At 36.1% G+C, this 17,440-nt stretch overlaps 2 protein-coding genes and 1 pseudogene across 2 annotated transcripts; 1 reads left to right on the top strand and 2 right to left on the bottom strand.

Moving 5' to 3' along the window:
• Positions 1 to 93: 93 nt before the first annotated feature.
• Positions 94 to 1,682, top strand: LOC132945926 (uncharacterized). The gene is made up of 6 exons (XM_061015753.1): positions 94 to 552; positions 814 to 1,004; positions 1,071 to 1,118; positions 1,173 to 1,336; positions 1,402 to 1,450; positions 1,547 to 1,682. The coding sequence occupies exons 2-6, from the start codon at positions 815 to 817 to the stop codon at positions 1,555 to 1,557; spliced, it is 462 nt and encodes a 153-aa protein (XP_060871736.1). The 5' UTR covers positions 94 to 552; position 814; the 3' UTR covers positions 1,558 to 1,682.
• Positions 1,683 to 3,981: 2,299 nt separating this feature from the next.
• LOC132945705 (uncharacterized) lies at positions 3,982 to 5,321 on the bottom strand. Its single transcript, XM_061015463.1, has 2 exons — positions 4,353 to 5,321; positions 3,982 to 4,308 (listed from the first exon to the last, which is right to left on the bottom strand). Exons 1-2 carry the CDS (start codon positions 5,319 to 5,321, stop codon positions 3,982 to 3,984), a joined length of 1,296 nt encoding a protein of 431 aa, XP_060871446.1.
• Positions 5,322 to 9,370: 4,049 nt separating this feature from the next.
• LOC132945703 (uncharacterized) lies at positions 9,371 to 11,190 on the bottom strand (annotated as a pseudogene).
• Positions 11,191 to 17,440: the final 6,250 nt, after the last annotated feature.

The raw sequence follows: 17,440 nt of genomic DNA, 5'->3' as shown, positions 1-17,440 counted from the left end.
CAGTAGCGACCCTAGCGGATTATTATTGAAATGGCGACAATAAGCGAATCACACTGGTCGAGCAGTAGCCAGTCCTTACTATTATATGTTCGTGGTCGCGCCTACAGTAAGTTATTCGCTGATAGCGAGTGAACCGACGATAAACGGTCGGTGATAAGGGCATACCGCTTTGGCGGTATTCTGTAGAAGGCGGGAATGTTTGAAAACCATGTTTGCGTGTGTATCAATGAATTCGAGTGATGATCCTAGATCCTATGGCATTTTTATGACCATTTGACATTTTTTTGCAAAAATGAAAAATGAATGATGGTCAAAAGTGTAAGGTGTAATGCTGTGGTCGAATAAATAATAAAAATATAAAATATCAATATAATTAATTAATTAATCAGCCGTGCGATTTCGTTACCCGCATGGGTTACCTGCCTTGACTCTTGTTATTGTCGCCGTTCCAAGACAATGTACTGCCGACGTCCGACAAACCGTTCTTAAACATCCGACTGCCGTCCGTCGCTGTTCATTATTTTGTAAAACAAAAAAAACAGCGGACAACACGTGAGTATATTTTGTATTATTAATTTAATTTGTTGCTTTCTAAAACATTAGATTGTTTTTTAACACGTCCAATTCGGATCGTATTCATGAATTAATATTTAAACTTAGGAGTTAGAGGGCTTAGTTGTTTGTGAGCACCTGCTCACGCTTTGCGGCAAAGTAGTTAAATATTTATACTATGTCTACGTTACACAGGTCGGAGAGAAAAAACAAATATATTGCGCTGACATCCTCTAAATGTTTCGTCTTTTTTCTTTTTAGAATGAATAAGACCAAGACCGAAATCGTTATAATGGCGGGTGTCACCGTCACAAATTTAATCATAAATGGGGCGGTGCACACCCTGCACCTTGGCGCAGTACCGGGCGTTCCGGCTGCAGCATCCGCGGCACCGCCGACCAAGACCACCAACGCGGCGCTCGATCCGCCGCCGCAAAAGGCGCTGAAACGTCGTAAGTACATAGGCGATAGGTACATTTAAATGTTTACTTTTAACTAACGCCTACATCGTGTTTCAGGATGTTATCGATGCAACCGCACCGGCCATACGATCCGGCAATGCCTCGGTGAGTGTGTACATATTATAAAAATAAAATTAATAATTTTTGTTATTTATATAGCCCCCCACACACCTTGGAGACGTCATAGTGTGACATCGGCCCGTGGTAGGCAGATGTCCCTAGTGACAAGGCCGCCGCGGAGTCTTTCCGAAAGGTCGAGGACACCGGCCCTCGAAAAAAATTCTGCTGCCCACCCGATTTCTCCCACCACCACCGAGTCATCCGTAAGTAAATATTAAAAAATATTTAAAAATAATCCTAATAGTGCTAAATAAATACAAAATTGTAGGACATGAATGAAAGTGGACCACCCCACCTGTGGTATTGGAGAGACCACTGTAAGTTGTAAATTGGAAAATTCCTTTTAATGCCATGTTTAATTTATGTATTGTTTTAAATGCTAATTGTATGATATGAATTATTATAAATTGTAGATGTTGGATGAATCCTATCAATCGGCGGTGGCGGTGGTGTCTCATATGACAATATAACTGTAAGTAAGTTGTCAATTGGATATTTTTTTTTAATGCAATTATTATAACAATATTTTTTTCCTTTAATATTTTTCAGATGAATAAAAACTTTTTTTTTCACGTCTTGTTTTTTTTTTTTATTTAATATAATAATCATGGTTAACACATCGTTATGGTATAATAATATTAGTAGCCTATGTGTTAGGTTTAACATTTTGAGGAGTCTGATGTGAGCCAGTATTGAAAAATGTATTTTTACGTTTCTATAAAATATATAAAAATACTATTATGACTTCTACCATATATGTATCACAACAATAGGCAGTGTAATACAAACAACATAGTTCTCTTACAATACTGTTTAACTATTTGTGCAATGACATTGTGTTTAATACAGACAAAGTATATCCAAAACATATTACAAATTGATAAATACCAACCAATATTGATGTATCATTATAATATTTTTTGCATAATTGTATAAATAAATTAACAGCAAATAAAACATAAGGTTAGGTTAGGCTATTATTATCAAAGTACAATGATATTAATGTGATAGTCTAAATAAATTATTAAGATATACAATTGGGTTTAATAGTTCTCTTCACAGACATGGTATGCATAATATACACAGCCTTTTTATGGTATAGGTACCTATTGATAATTGTAATTGAAAAAAATGTAAGTAGTGAGTTGCTTTGCAATAATTTTTATTCTTATATAGACGTTACAAATTATTTACAAAATACCAGAAATTCACAGTGATGATAGATAAAATAAAATGTTACAAATACAGTAGTATTAGCTTATAGTATTGAATTGTGTTAAATAGTAATATAATAGGTATGTAGTTAACCAAACATTAAAAAGTAAAAAAGTTCAATGAAAAGGTTACGTATGACAGTAAAAACAATAAAAATCTACTAACAGATATTTAGACTATTATTTAAAGTCATTCATCACAAATTGTGTTTAAAAGTCATTTATGTAGACATAATAAAAACATATTCTATATTTGATGATGATGATACTTACAGTAATAATAAGTAACAAAACATATAAAAATGTTAAAAAGTAAAAATCTATTAATGTAAACTTACATAATATCACTAATTCATAAAAACAAATGCAATCACTGTATTCAAATATAATCCAATTAATTTTATAAATATAGACATACATAGCAAATTGCGTTTGAAAGTTATTGATATAGACATAATAGTAAAAACGTCTTAATAAAATATTAAATATAGTTAACTATATGTTACAAAGTAAAAACAAATGTAAAAAGTTGCATAATAATATGTGTAAAATAAATCAATAATAATTATACTATACAGTTTAGACATAATAGTAAAAACCTATTATGTTATATATGTATTTTAAATCAATACAATCACAGCATACGATTGTGAACGCAATCTCAACTATAATAATAATTATATACTAACAGATTTTTAAAAGTTATTCGTTTTCAGATTATTGACACAGACACAATAATAAATACATATTATATTAGTAAAAGTAAAAACAAATTTAAAAAGTTACATAATATCATAGTATAACATATAATGAATATATAAAAACAAATAAATACAAAACAGTATAGGATTGTAAATACAATCAAATCTATATCTACATACAGACATCAATAAAAATTCATTTTATGATATTAATAGGCAGTTAAATACTAACAAGACATAAAAAGGTTAAATACTTTTAAAGTAACATAATATTATAGCATTATGAATGCCGTAAGCCAAATAAATACTGTTTATTATTTAAACGCTTTTTTACATTTCATTACATTGACCATGTATTTTGAAGTAGGTAGAAATAAATATATTATTTAATAGCGTAAATGAATTATAATGTATATGTTACCGTACAATATTGTTAAATCCTAACTAACCGTTTGACATTAGTTACGAATACACCTTTGAGTATTCGCATCCAGAGAGACCACGTGGAGGTTGTCAAACTTTCTCTCCGCGTCACCTAGACTTGAACATCTAGCGTGACGCTAGACTTGATCATTGAGCGTCACCTGGACTTGATCATCGAGTGTCACCTAGACTTGATAATCTAGCGTCACCTAGACTTGATCATCGAGAGTCACCTAGACTTGAACATCTAGCGTGACGCTAAACTTGATCATTGAGTGTCACCTAGACTTGATCATCGAGCGTCACCTAGACTTGAGAATCTAGCGTCACATAGACTTGATCATCGAGAGTCACCTAGACTTGATCATCGAGAGTCACCTAGACTTGAACATCTAGCGTGACGCTAGACTTGATCATTGAGTGTCACCTAGACTTGATCATCGAGAGTCACCTAGACTGTCATCAGGCGTCACCTAGATTATATACTTACCATTGTCAACACTTGTTGCATTACAGAACTTTCCTGTACACTATATTCTTGGTGACGAATCGGCCGATGTCATCGGCGTACATGCCGACTCTCACGGACTGTGCGTTTCTCACCCTCGAAAACGCTACGTACAGCTGCCCGTGAGTGAACGGGGGCGACGTCAGTAGCAAACCTACCCTGTCGAACGTCTGACCCTGCGACTTGTTGATGGTCATGGCGAACGACAACCTCACTGGGAATTGAAGGCGCCGCAGTGAGATGGGCAGGTCGTCCTCACCGCTGGACGTGAGCGGTATCTTGGGCAGGACGATGTCGTCGTCCTGTGGGTCACCGCCCAAAATTCTCGCCTTGAAATTGTGAGTCCGCAGTTCGGTGACCACCAACCTCGTACCGTTGCACAGTAGGATCGAGATTTCTGAGCAACATCACGATGCACCCCACCTTCATCATGCAGGCCGTCCGGTTCCAAACCGTTGAGGAACTCTGTAGGGAAATGGGCCACTTCGTCGGCCTCGTCCGCCATCACGGTGTCGACGGCGTTGTAGGTCATCGGATTACCGTCGACGCGCTCCAGCACGTCCCCGTTGACACCTCTGCACTCTTCGTTGGTGGGACACACGACGACTCTCCGAGCAAATTCTTCGACGTTGGCCGACGACATTTGCTGCGGATACACGAAATCGATTAAATCAGCGACGTCGCATACCATTTCCCGCGGGATTTGCACGGTGTCCGGAACGCCGTCGACCGCGGGCAGTTGACCGTTGCCGAGCTGAAGCAACCAAGACGCAAAGTCCGCGTCGTTGTCCGCGCGCATGTTCTGGACCAGATTGAAGCGTTCCATGACGTTCCAAAGACCGGTTTCCTTGATCGACGACGTAACGATCTCGGCTCTCGTTCCTCTCCGGATCACGGGCAATATCTGTCTGAAGTCGCCGGCGAACAGCATGGTTTTACCGCCGAACGGTAGTTCCGATACCATGACGTCCCTGAGCAGGCGGTCCACCACCGTCAGTTGTAGTCCCGGCGACATGGGGGCTTCGTCCCAGACGATGAGCGCCGCGTTGCGTATCTTCTGCGCTCGCTCGGACTGCATGGTGATGGTGGACGTCGAGTCTTCGGTCAGCGTGCCAAACGGCAGTCCGAACGTCGAGTGCACGGTCATGCCGCCGTCCATGAGTGTCGCGGCGATCCCGGTGAACGCAACGCACAACACCTCCCGCGGCGGTGGTCGGTGCCGAAGCGACCATATCAGGCATCCGTACAGCGTGGTTTTTTCGGTACCTCCGGGTCCGTCGACGAAGAAAGTTCGCGACACCTCGCGTGGGTCGTTGACGGCCGCCATCACGCGGTCGTACATCGTTCGCTGTTCGGCGTTCAAGGCGTCCACTTATGGGGCCCACCGTGCTGCCGTGTCTATTTCTCGGAACAGCGCATCGTCCTGCAGCGGTTCCAGTAGAAGTGGGTCGGCGAGGGGCAAATGGTAGTCGACCGGCGACTTTCCGTGCGCACGAAGTAGATCCTCGATGGCTGCCAGACACGCGGCCCTCGCGCGGTCGACGTCTTGGAGACGCTGGTTGAAGTCCTCCATCAGGTTTGCTTCGTTCGCTTCGTACAACGCCAGGGGGTCGGAGGGCTGGCAGAACACCAGTATAGTGACGAATAGATACCGCAGTTGCCACGGCGTGTCCAACGTCGCCGATTCCGTCAAACAATCCCGCCACGCTCGGTCGTCTTCCAATAGTCCGAGTGCAACCGCAGCCGCCGTGAATGTTTCGAGAACGACCCCGACCACCGTCATTATGTCGGGCCTCTTCGGTTCAGAAGTAGCAACCTCAAATGGAAACGGTCCCGGTCCAGTGGGTTCACTATATACATTCGAGCCAATGTAACGTTTGCCATCCGAATCAGCCGCGGACACCATTGTTTGACATTTCCGAGATTTCTTTCTGGCCGTGGAACCTGCCAAGTGTAATGCGTCGGTATGCCGTGGTACAAGTATTGTCGAGCCGCCACATTGGTCGCGTTGAGCGCGAAGAACTGCGTAAGTTTCGTTTGACGTACAGCTTGGTTCTGTAACCTTTCTTCTTCTTGACTCGGTGCAAAGTACACGTTCTGACGACCCTCCAGGTGAACAGGAAGCCTGACGACCGTGTGACTTTTGCCGTGCAAATTGTACGTAAACAATCGCCAAATGGCTTCTGGCGGACTGACGTATCTCGAGTTGACGTATCTAAAAAGGAATATTGAAAAGATGACTAACAGCATATTGACTGGCTAATATATAAGATGATACCGTTTGCAGGTGTTGTGATTGGTATTATTATTATTATTATTATATAATTCAAGTGAAGCGAATTTAAGCATAGTAAGAACTAATTTTTGAAAATTGTACGAAGACGTACAGCTCTTTACTTTAACTGTTTGTGAACAAATACACCATCGGTATGTCATTAACATTGAAAAATATTATGCACATATAATACAACCGTTGAATGGTATTTAAATGTGACCGATATATTATGATATAAATGTTGTAGTAAGACACGTAAAATAAAAACGGCGTGAGTAGCTAAATACCAATATAACTTTACAATTTAAATAATTTACAAAGCTGGAATTAGTATATTAGGTGATCAAGGCGAGAACAGTATATAATTGGTGTATCAATATAATAAATTAATTTCAATTTACATTTTGTACTGTGGAAACAACACATAAAATGTAAAGTATAATCTATAAAAAATAAAAACTTGTATCAGCTGGAGTACATTATCTGTGTGATCTGTGTGACTGTGTATAAATCACTGTTTAATATATTATATAAGAATGGCAAAGCTATAGGAATGATAATTTATGTCAACGAAAATAACAATCCATACAAGTGTGTTTCACTTTCCTGAGCCGTTGAAGTTTACAATTTGAAATTTATATCTATTTGGTATATTAGTTAGTTGGTGTACTTAACGTGTATAAACAGCTTGAATAAAAAAACATAAAATAACACATTAAATGTAATAATAATAAAAATAATAAAAACAATAATAATAATACCTAAACAACACAATAACACATTAAATAAATGGTATTGGTAAAAGTATACGACTACCCTAAAAACCTAAAAAACAGTGAGCAAAATAACACTGGACACACTGCTAAAATTGACACATGCGTAAAATATTGTTATATGCTAATAACAATGGAATGGTAATAATTTTAAATGCAATACCTATAATAAAAAATCTATCAATAGTATGTAGGCACCACTGTGTACTAATATAGACCACCTATAGAACTCTCTGTAGAAGTACATATTATATGGTACAACCTACGTATATATCATAATATATAATTATAAAACTCTTAGAAACTATTGATTTAATTGATGTATTTAATGTATTTAATAGATGTATAGTACTGTATGCAATAGAATTTTTATTATACACAGCTTGAATAAAAACACATGAAATAACACATAAAATGTAATAATAATACCTGACCAACACATAAAATAATTCTGTGGCTTGGTGCAAGAAGGGTCAATGTCACATTTTGACAAAATTTGCTTATGTTACTTGTGTTAAAAGAGCCAATGTCACTACTTATGCTGTATGACCAAATTAGATTTGACATTGGCCATTTTGAAATCAATTATAAAGTTTATAAATGTAGAAGTTACTAACATCATGCTCAATGGAATATTATTATAAAAATGTAGAAATGTTTTCATAAAAACTGTCTATTTTAAATTTTTCCGCCGCTGTGTGGAACTTACAATCCTCCGCCAGGATTATGAGTATGTGCGCATGGGGCAAACCGCGTTTTAAGCGCCGACGTTACCAAACACACAATTTACAGTTAGGTCCCTTAGTAGCTCCTGCAGTTTCCTGTTGAACACCCTGGCCACCAGTTCGGGCCTGTCATTTGCAACGCTGTGAGCCACCAGGTTTTCTGTGATTTCCTGCCACCTGGGATTGCACGTAAATGTTATGAACAGGTCGGGTTTCCCTTTTAAAACAGCGGATACAACATGGGATCCGAGTGACACGACCCTTGAGAAATATAATGAATTTTAAGTTAATTGCTAAACCAAAGGTCTGTAGTAGCTGAGAATTACTTTATGAAGATAAGTTTGTGTTGTGTGTACACAATTTGTAGAATCGCTAAAGAAAGGTATGAAATAATGTATAGAAAATATTAACTCTAATGTCGGCTATAATATGGTAAGTGCTATTAGTTATTAAGTATATTATATACTGTGAAATCTAAACTATGATTCTTCAACTCTATTTAGGAGTTATTTACACCTATTTATTTATTATTATGATTGTGTTGTGTGTATAGCAAGTACCTACATAGAACCACAAAAGAAAGGTAATGTATAAAATGATGTATAAAAAATAAATCTTTTAAGTGATGTCAGTCATTAAGTATATACAAATAATGAAATAAGAGCACGACAAAGTAATGTAACTATAGATATTTCTTACAACAAAATTATGAATATAATTTATTAAGATTGATGAGACATGAGATAGGTATTAAGTTGATCCACGCTGTTTTAAATTTATAATAATGCAATGGCTTGTTTCACATGAATTTACACTGTTAATTTAATAAGTATTATTATATATGTCGGTTTTTACCTAACGTATTAGTAAATAACTAATTAAATTCCAAAAGAATGTCCAGAAAGTATGCGTGGTCGGATATTTACTGCACAATTAAAACCATAATTCTATATGATGGAATGTAATTTAACTCTGAGTTATTTTTGTGTTGTGATTGTGTTGTGTGTACAGCAAGTGCATAATGTTTTGTAGAACCGCAAAAGAAAGGTAATTTAAATATTAACTATAAGGTCGGCTAATTTCTATACCGAGTGTTAATAACTCTAAGTGATGTTCGTTATTAAGTATACACAAATTATGAAATAAGAGAACAGTAAATTAAGCATTGAAGTAATGTAACTATAGATTTGATTAATGTAACTTATTGTCATACTATCACTACGATATTATTAAAATAATTTATTCAGGAGGAAAATTGATGAGAGTTATATACTAAATGTATAATAATGTAATGGCTTTTTTACTCAAACTGCTAATGTAATAAGTATTACTGCACAAGTGAAAGTGTTGAAGTCGGTTTTGACCTAATGTATTAGTTATTAAGTAATGAAATTTCAAAAGAATGTCCAAAATGTATAATGTATTAAAGGTATGATTCTATATGGTGGGGTGTAATTTAGCTCTTCGTTGGTAATAGTTAGACTCGTAAATCGTGATATCTGTTATAATATTTTGTGTGTGTGTGTGTGTGTGTGTGAGGTGTATAACAGGCGAAAGTAATTCATTCCTGGTGTATAGTAAATAGTGTAAGCGGAAAGTCGTGTTAAATATTTATTAACTAACCCGCTGGTATAAATTGCATCCTTCGTTGCTGGTCAATTGGATTGGTGTCATAGATGACCAACACGGCCGCAACTTCATTAGCGGTAGGCGGGTTGTTTCGGCCCCTATCCCGGGCCGCATTTTCAACAAAATGCATTGTGACTGGTCTAGGTGGCACAGCTGCCGGATCGGCCAGGGCTCTTTCTGCCAGCCACACCTGACGCATGTTCCTGAAACGAATATAGACATGTATATATTTATGTTAAACACACTCCATGATGCGTACAAATAAAGGAGATGGGAAGGGGGGGATTAATAGTAGAGCGGAGAATATATCATATTACCTAAAATGTATTTATCAATAGTAATTGGTGTATTTGAAGTTAGGGATTTGTTTATGTAACCTAAAATATAATGTAGGTATGTAACCAAATAGTATGTAAATATCGTTCAGTGCATTTATCTCTATATTGTTAGAAATAATTGTATAATATAAAATGAAAATGTGTATTATAAATGTGTTTGTGTTTGTACATGTTAAATAAAAAAACATCCGATGTTCTATCATTCAGTCCATTTAACTCTATATTGGTAGCGGTGAGAGTTGTGTGCCTGTGTGTAGGTGTAATAAGCGTAGAGAGTTACATTCAATAGGTAACAATAATACCTCTACTTAGAATTTACTGTAAGGGTTACATAGATATAATAATAGTTGGTATGGTTGTGATAATAATAATAATAATAATAATAATAAAATTAAATACAAAAACATCCAGTCACATACTCCCAGTCTTAATAACCAATGTACCTTAAGTATTTCAAATAACTAATAAGGAGGAGTTTAAAAGAGAAGTTAAAAAAACTGTTTACTATGTATATTATTTTAAATCATTATTAAGTCTATATTGGTAAATGTTTTTTTTTTAATCTACCGTAAGAAAGATATGTGTAAAAAGTATTTACTCTAAGGGGAAATTCACATTCCTAGTATTAATAAATACAATAGTTTAAGTTTTCTTACATAAAAGCCATTGCGTACGGATTGATGCCCCACAGCAAACCGTCCAATAATCCCATCACGATTTCGGACAGTTCACGATTCTCCTGTCGTGCAATATCGAGGCCCCTGTGGTTGGCCTCTCCGGACTCTAAAAAATACAACTGACAGTTGTTCGCACCTCCCGGGGCAACAGCCACCTTATTATTGGTCTTCTGATAGGTCTGACCGTGGACAATCCACACCGGCGGTCCCCGCCCTGGCACACGCCTGTCGTTTGCGTCGCAGGTAAACGCAGCGAATGCCAGAACGTTGTTGTACCGCCGAATGTCCGCTCGGAATCTACGACCATCCTGTGAATCATTTAAAAACAAATTCATTAGTAGGTAGGGGGCGGGCAACAACGCGCGTTGTCCTGCAGCAGTCACTTGGCCATTGTGACAACACGTGGAGAAGTGTCTATTGGCACCTTGGCCCACACTCTCGCCTTCGAAGTAAATCATTGGCGCATGCACTCTGGGTAGTTCGACCACTTCCACGTCATCAATCTCCTCTACCTGGAAGTCGACCACTTCCACGTACTCCACCACTTCTACCACTTCCATGTCCTCAAGCTCCTCTACCTGGAAGTCGACCACTTCCACATCCTCCACCACTTCCACTTCTACCACTTCCACGTCCTCAATATCCTATACCTGGAAGTCGACCACTTCCACATCCTCCACCACTTCTACCACTTCCATGTCCTCAACCCCCTCCATCGGAACTTCTGCCTCTACCACAGCCTCCTCCTCATCCATCTGGACTTCCATAACTTCCACGGCCTCCACCACATCCATCTGGATGTCCCCAAACACCTATAAGTTTGGTTGAGTTTAGAGTTTTTTATTTTCATTGCATAATATAATTATTGTTTAACCAGGAATTTATTAATATTGTGTGTATCAGTGTAGATGTTGTACTTGTTTAAGTTCTTTTGTAAATAAGTAGGTAAAAATTAGTTATTAATTATTATATATTATTGAAGTGCAACATTCTACATTGTATACACAACTATTACATCCTGTTTTTCTGAACCCATGGTACGCGTGAAAACGGAAAAATTGGAATTATAATAATCATAATATTTAATATACTTTTTGCGCATTAAATGCCAAATTCCATATACAAAAAGGTTGAGAACCGCTATACTAATAGTGTTTTTTTTACACAATTTAGAACTGTGTAAGAATGCTTATATTAACAGAACATTTAAAATACAGTGAGTAATAACCAAATGTAACACAATACTACTTATTGCCATTGAAGGTGTGTGAGCACTGAAAAAAGTATATATAAATAACGTCAGTACAACAATATAGCTAGTATGCATATTATATTATTTATAATCTTTGTTATGCTGAAACTAAAACTATGTAATGCGCTTGTTTTTTTTCAGTAACAACAATAGCAACAATAACTTGTATTTTCAAAATGTATTGCAGTCTATAACAGAAAGTGTAGGTACCTACATGTATGCAATAATTGAATATATTATATGATAAGTTGAATGTGCTTATGTGTTTTTCAGTAACAACAATAAAAACAATAAATATTGAACTCTATATATGCAATAAGTGAAATTATTTTTTAAAGAGTTACACAATAATGTTTAGCTAAATGTGTGTTCAATGTGATCAAGTTAACTACACCTATATCTAAGCCCTGCTAGCAGGTATATTGAGATAATAAAATATGTATACTGACTCTTATTATAGTTAAATAAATAAATTTTAACTTTAAATTAACTTTGGTTGAATGAACTATATAATAAGCCATACTTATCTATCAAATAATAAGTTTAGGTTTATGTCTTGGTGAACCGTGAAATGTTGTTGTTTTTTTTACGAATAATAACATAATGCCTACGTTAATAGTCTGTTTAAAATACACTGAGTCATAACTAACTGTAACCATAACTCTCATTCATAGTTCACCTGAGATTTCCAAGAGAAAAAAGTCTACCTAAATAACATATCAGTATAAATGTTGTAACAAAATTCACAGAAGAATGTTTAATTAGTTTCATACATATTTATAATCTTTCTAACAACAATAACTTTGAAGCATTGTAAAAATGTATTGCACTGTATAACAGTAAGTGTTACAGTGAAATTATATGATCATGTAGGGTCTTATACTCCACCAATAAAGTATATATGTTGTAGTCCAAATTATTTTTCAAAGAGTTGTACAAAATAATGTTTAATTGAAAGTGTTAGCTACACCCAACATCAATACAATCTATTGTATTAACTTTTGAAATAATATAAACATTTCTAAGAGTACTACATGTGAAATGATAAAATGCCAAAATCTAGTTCACAACTTACAAATAAAGAAGATTAGACCTAGGTCAGTAGTAAGTACTAAGTAGTAGTATTTATACATTTTTACATACCTATTATATTTAATGTACTTATGTGTTATTCCGTAACAATAACAATGACTTATATTTTAAAAATGTATTGCACTCTATAACAGTAAGTGTAGGTACTCATATGCAATAAGTTCATTTATATGATAAGTTTAATGTAAGGTTTATGTTACACTAATAAAATGTATCACCACTAAGTATCAAAAAAAGGAGAGGAAAATGTAAATTTATGTAAGAAAACGTGAAGTGTTCTGTTTAGGTCAATATACCCATAGTAAAAGTTGATATATAAGTTAATCTAGGTATCAATGTATGAAAATAAGCTTGACCCAGTGTTTGATATCTGAAACAGCAGTAACCAAATTGGATTTCGTTCAAGTTATTCTACAATTATAATATAATAAGTTGAATAAAAGTTTTATGGTAAAATAGACATTTAGCTTTCAAGAATGTTGTACCGAGCGAGTATATAGTATAGTAGTATAGTAAAGTATAAGTAGGTACAGAAACAATGTATATACATTATACCTAATATGTATCTAAGGAATTGACACTGTCATTGTCAACTTTTTATATACTATGGAATAAACGTAAACAAATGAAATGAAATTAGCACTGCAGAAAGGTTGCTAACATACACAGTGGGTACATTAAACTCATGAGAGTACACAACAGTATTAGTGACAAAGTGTAATTACTGAAGTCCAGCCAGACGGGTATAGAATCATGGTGTACCTACTGCAATGAAATAATATTTATTGAATATATAATTTATACACTCACCAAAGACGGCACTGCTGCGTGCAGCAGACGTCGGCGTTGTGCATTTCCTACAACAAAGTCAACGCCGGGAATGAAATGCCTCAAACACAGCTGAGATGTGTGGTTCACGGGAAAACCTTGATCCACCACAAATGCCACCCATTCAAGACGACGATGTACAGCACTTGGAAATCTAAGGCGACATATAATTTATTATATTATATTGATATGTATTAACACGTTGGGTGGATTACTGGATTAGTTGTGTACGGAAACGTCAATAATGTTGTCCACAATTCCGCATAGCGCACAGCGTTTGACCATTTTCAATAGCCTAAAAGCATCGCGAACAGGTTATAGTCTATATTATATAATAATATCATAATAATAAATAAAAAGTGAATACTAAATATGAAAAACTCGTCATAAAAAAATCGTTGCAATCGAATATTATAATGGACAGTATCAGTTTGTTATCAGCGGTGATGAATAAGAATTGGGCGACTCGTGTGTTATTTTAAGAATTAATAGGTACACACCGGCTTACGTGATGTACATAAAAATGGAAAAATAGAGAAATATGAAAAACGACATACCCAGCTCGTAGTAGGACAATTAACTGTAAACGCAAAATGTCAAGCGATAAAACACGTGTACCGCAATGGAACGCATTGAAACGGCTAACGGACTTACACGTCGACTATAGCGGCTGGATAATACGAATGCGGATATAAAAAACGTTATAGGTATTCAAAGTACATTTGCGGTGTACGAAAAAAACGCGCGGTAAACGATGTGTGTAGGTGGTGAAAATATGTTCGTTCGCGATACGCGCTACCATGAATACACCTGTAGTTTATCTGAATATTATATAGTAGTAGATATAAAAGTTGTACTCACCGGTATATGAAAAGCGCCCAATGCAGAACAACAAAACTCAAAGAAAAGCACCGAATATTAAATAATACAACGTATTAGGCTTTTCTAAGAGAGTCGATGTGCGTTGCAAGAGCGCCGGTCACGAGATGATGCATGTTGACACGGGCGCGTTTCGCGTCGCTAAAGTTGTCCGCCCGCAGCTCCACTCAACCCCACTCCACACGCATAATGTTGCATATAATAACGGTCGTACTGTATCGCGCCTGGTATTGCAGTGTCACTCCTAAATCGTAATAATTGATCGTCCACCTTTAATATTACACACGCATACATAAAAACTTACCTATATATTGGGTATATACGCACACAATAATAATAATAATAATAAAAACAACCACCTAACGTAACTTTATTTACCTACGTCTGTTTGATCGCCGATACGCTCCTACGAATTAGGCGGTTGGGGTTGTCGACTCGCAGTGTAAAGAGCTTAGTAGGTAAACACAGAAAGGGTGACCCACCGGTGAATAATACTGGCGAATAAAATATAACGCTATATATATATATATTAGCGGCGTACGAAACGCCTAACAAAGCAATATATTATTATATGAACAGAGTATTTAAATAATTAAGGGCGCCCCAATAGACAATGGTATAAATTATAAATAAACAAAAATTACAATTACAAAATATGTAGAAATAACCTGGTCCGCTGTCGATAGTTGATCGGTAGGTGGTATGTGGCTCCGACGTTGACCGTAGTCTCGAACGGCGGCACGCAAATGATCGATGCGGCGGCACACTCACCGGGCACACAATACGTAATGGCGGCTCGCTCAACTATGAACGGCAACACACTAAACACAACCAGCTCCGCCACCCTCGGACGTCGAAACAGCGATATTCGCGAAAAAAATCGAACCCTCCGACGCACGTATTTATGCCTGTATATATAGTAATGCCCCCTTGACGGCGGAGATATCGGCACTCGGCTCTCGGCGTCGTCCCGCGGCCCCGGGACTCGTCCCGGAGGAAGTACGGTCGCGCGCGGGCTATAAATTAAGCGGGGAACGCGAATACGTCTTCGTCCCGGAGGTCAGACGTCTCAAAGAGGAGTTTAAGGCGACCCGTACCGAAAATTTTCGAAAAATCGTCAAAAACGTGACGACACCGCACTCCCACGAATCGATTTCTCCGCGGGGGCACTCTCCGCGAACGGTGTGCAGCCGCGCGCTGCCTAAAAATTTAGCGGGGAACGCGAAAAAGTCTTCAACGGGGAGGGCAGACGTGTCGAATAAGAATCATAAACAGAAAAAACTATTCAAAATATTTAGTTCTTTAAAGAATGATTATTCATAGGGCACAAAGTTATCAATTTTCAAGTCAATACAAAATATTAAACTAGAGTTACATTACTAAAAAAAAAATTGAAAGAGGGTGTTGGCACCCGCAGGCAAATGCATTTTAGGAAACAAAAAAAAAATTTTGAATAAATTTAACTGTAGGAATACACATTACAAAGTACAAACTAAAATTCCCAGAATCTTAAACAGTAAAAACTATTCAAAATATTTAGTTCATTAAAGAATGATAATTCATAGGGCATCAAGTTATTAATTTTCAAGTCAATACAAGATATTCAAGTAGAGTTACATAACTAAAAAAAAAATTGAAGGAGGGTGTTGGTGCATGCAGGCAAATGCATTTTAGAATACAAAAAAAAAAAGGTGGATAAGTGGATGTCGCTCTGCTGTACGGTAGGTTACAAGTGGGTCACTGTAATGGATGGTGTTAAATTTGAATTCAATGATATAATATCATTGTATAAGAAAAACGATTCTGAGCGAAAACGGTCCGTCAGCCTATGATATTAGTATATTACCAAGTATATTTGATGATATTATTGTGAATAAAGTAATTTATATATAACCTATTTACGTGGAGCCTTGTTTTAAATTTTCAATCCTTAGCCATAAAAGTTAAAAATTTATAAATTTTTAACTACAAAATAATTAATAAATTATAAATTTGATAAATGTTGTCAAAATTTGAACTTTAAATTCTTATAAAAAAAATTGTGCCTATGTATTTTTAATATTTTTCAACTGCTATTAAAACGATATATCAGGAGCCTTATATTAAATTTTCACGCTTTTTTACCCAACAAATAACAATTTATTGATATTTATAGAAAAAAAAACTAAAAAAATTGAAAACTGACAATGTCCGTAAACAGCTCAAAAAGAGTCAAAATATTTTCAACATTTTATGGTGTAGAAAATGCTAATATAAACATTCAGTGAAATTTTCAAGTATCTACGGTCATTTGTTTTAGAGTTACACCAAAAACCAAAATCTATTTTCTCGAAAAATTCCCGTTTTTCCTTAATATTTCTTTTGTTTTTCACGTCGCTTGTGAAAACTACTGAGAAATTTTTACTTTTGACACCCCAAAATAACAACTAGATTCACTTTCCTATCAGAAAAGTTACTATTGAAGAAAATCCAAGCACTTTTACTGTCCTAAAAGGTGATGACAGACACAAAAATAAAAAAAAAAAAAAAACACACATCATTGTAGAATCAATACATTCATCGCTTCGCTCAGAATCTAAAAACAAATTGAAAGAGGGTGTTGGCGCCCGCAGGCAAATGCATTTTAGAAAACAAAAAAAAATTAAAAAAAAAATATTATTGTAAAAATACACATTACAAAGTTTATACAAAAAATTCAACTAGTCACATAACAAAAAAAAAAAATTGAAGGAGGGTGTTGGCGCCCGCAGGCAAAACCATTTGAGAAAACAAAAAAAAATTGAAATTAAAAACTTCAAACTAAAATGTCCAGAATCTTAAACAGAAAAAAACTTTTCAAAATATTTAGTTCATTAATGATGGATTATTCAAAGTGCACCAGATTTTCAATGTTCAAAAAGTCGATACAAAAAATTCAACTAGTCACATAACAAAAAAAAAAAATTGAAAGAGGGTGTTGGCGTCCGCAGGCAAATGCATTTTAGAAAACAAAA

The sequence above is a fragment of the Metopolophium dirhodum genome, chromosome 5 (genome assembly GCF_019925205.1).
Source record: "Metopolophium dirhodum isolate CAU chromosome 5, ASM1992520v1, whole genome shotgun sequence".
Classification (NCBI taxonomy): Eukaryota; Metazoa; Arthropoda; class Insecta; order Hemiptera; family Aphididae; genus Metopolophium; species Metopolophium dirhodum.
This window is presented reverse-complemented; position numbering and strand designations above follow the sequence as displayed.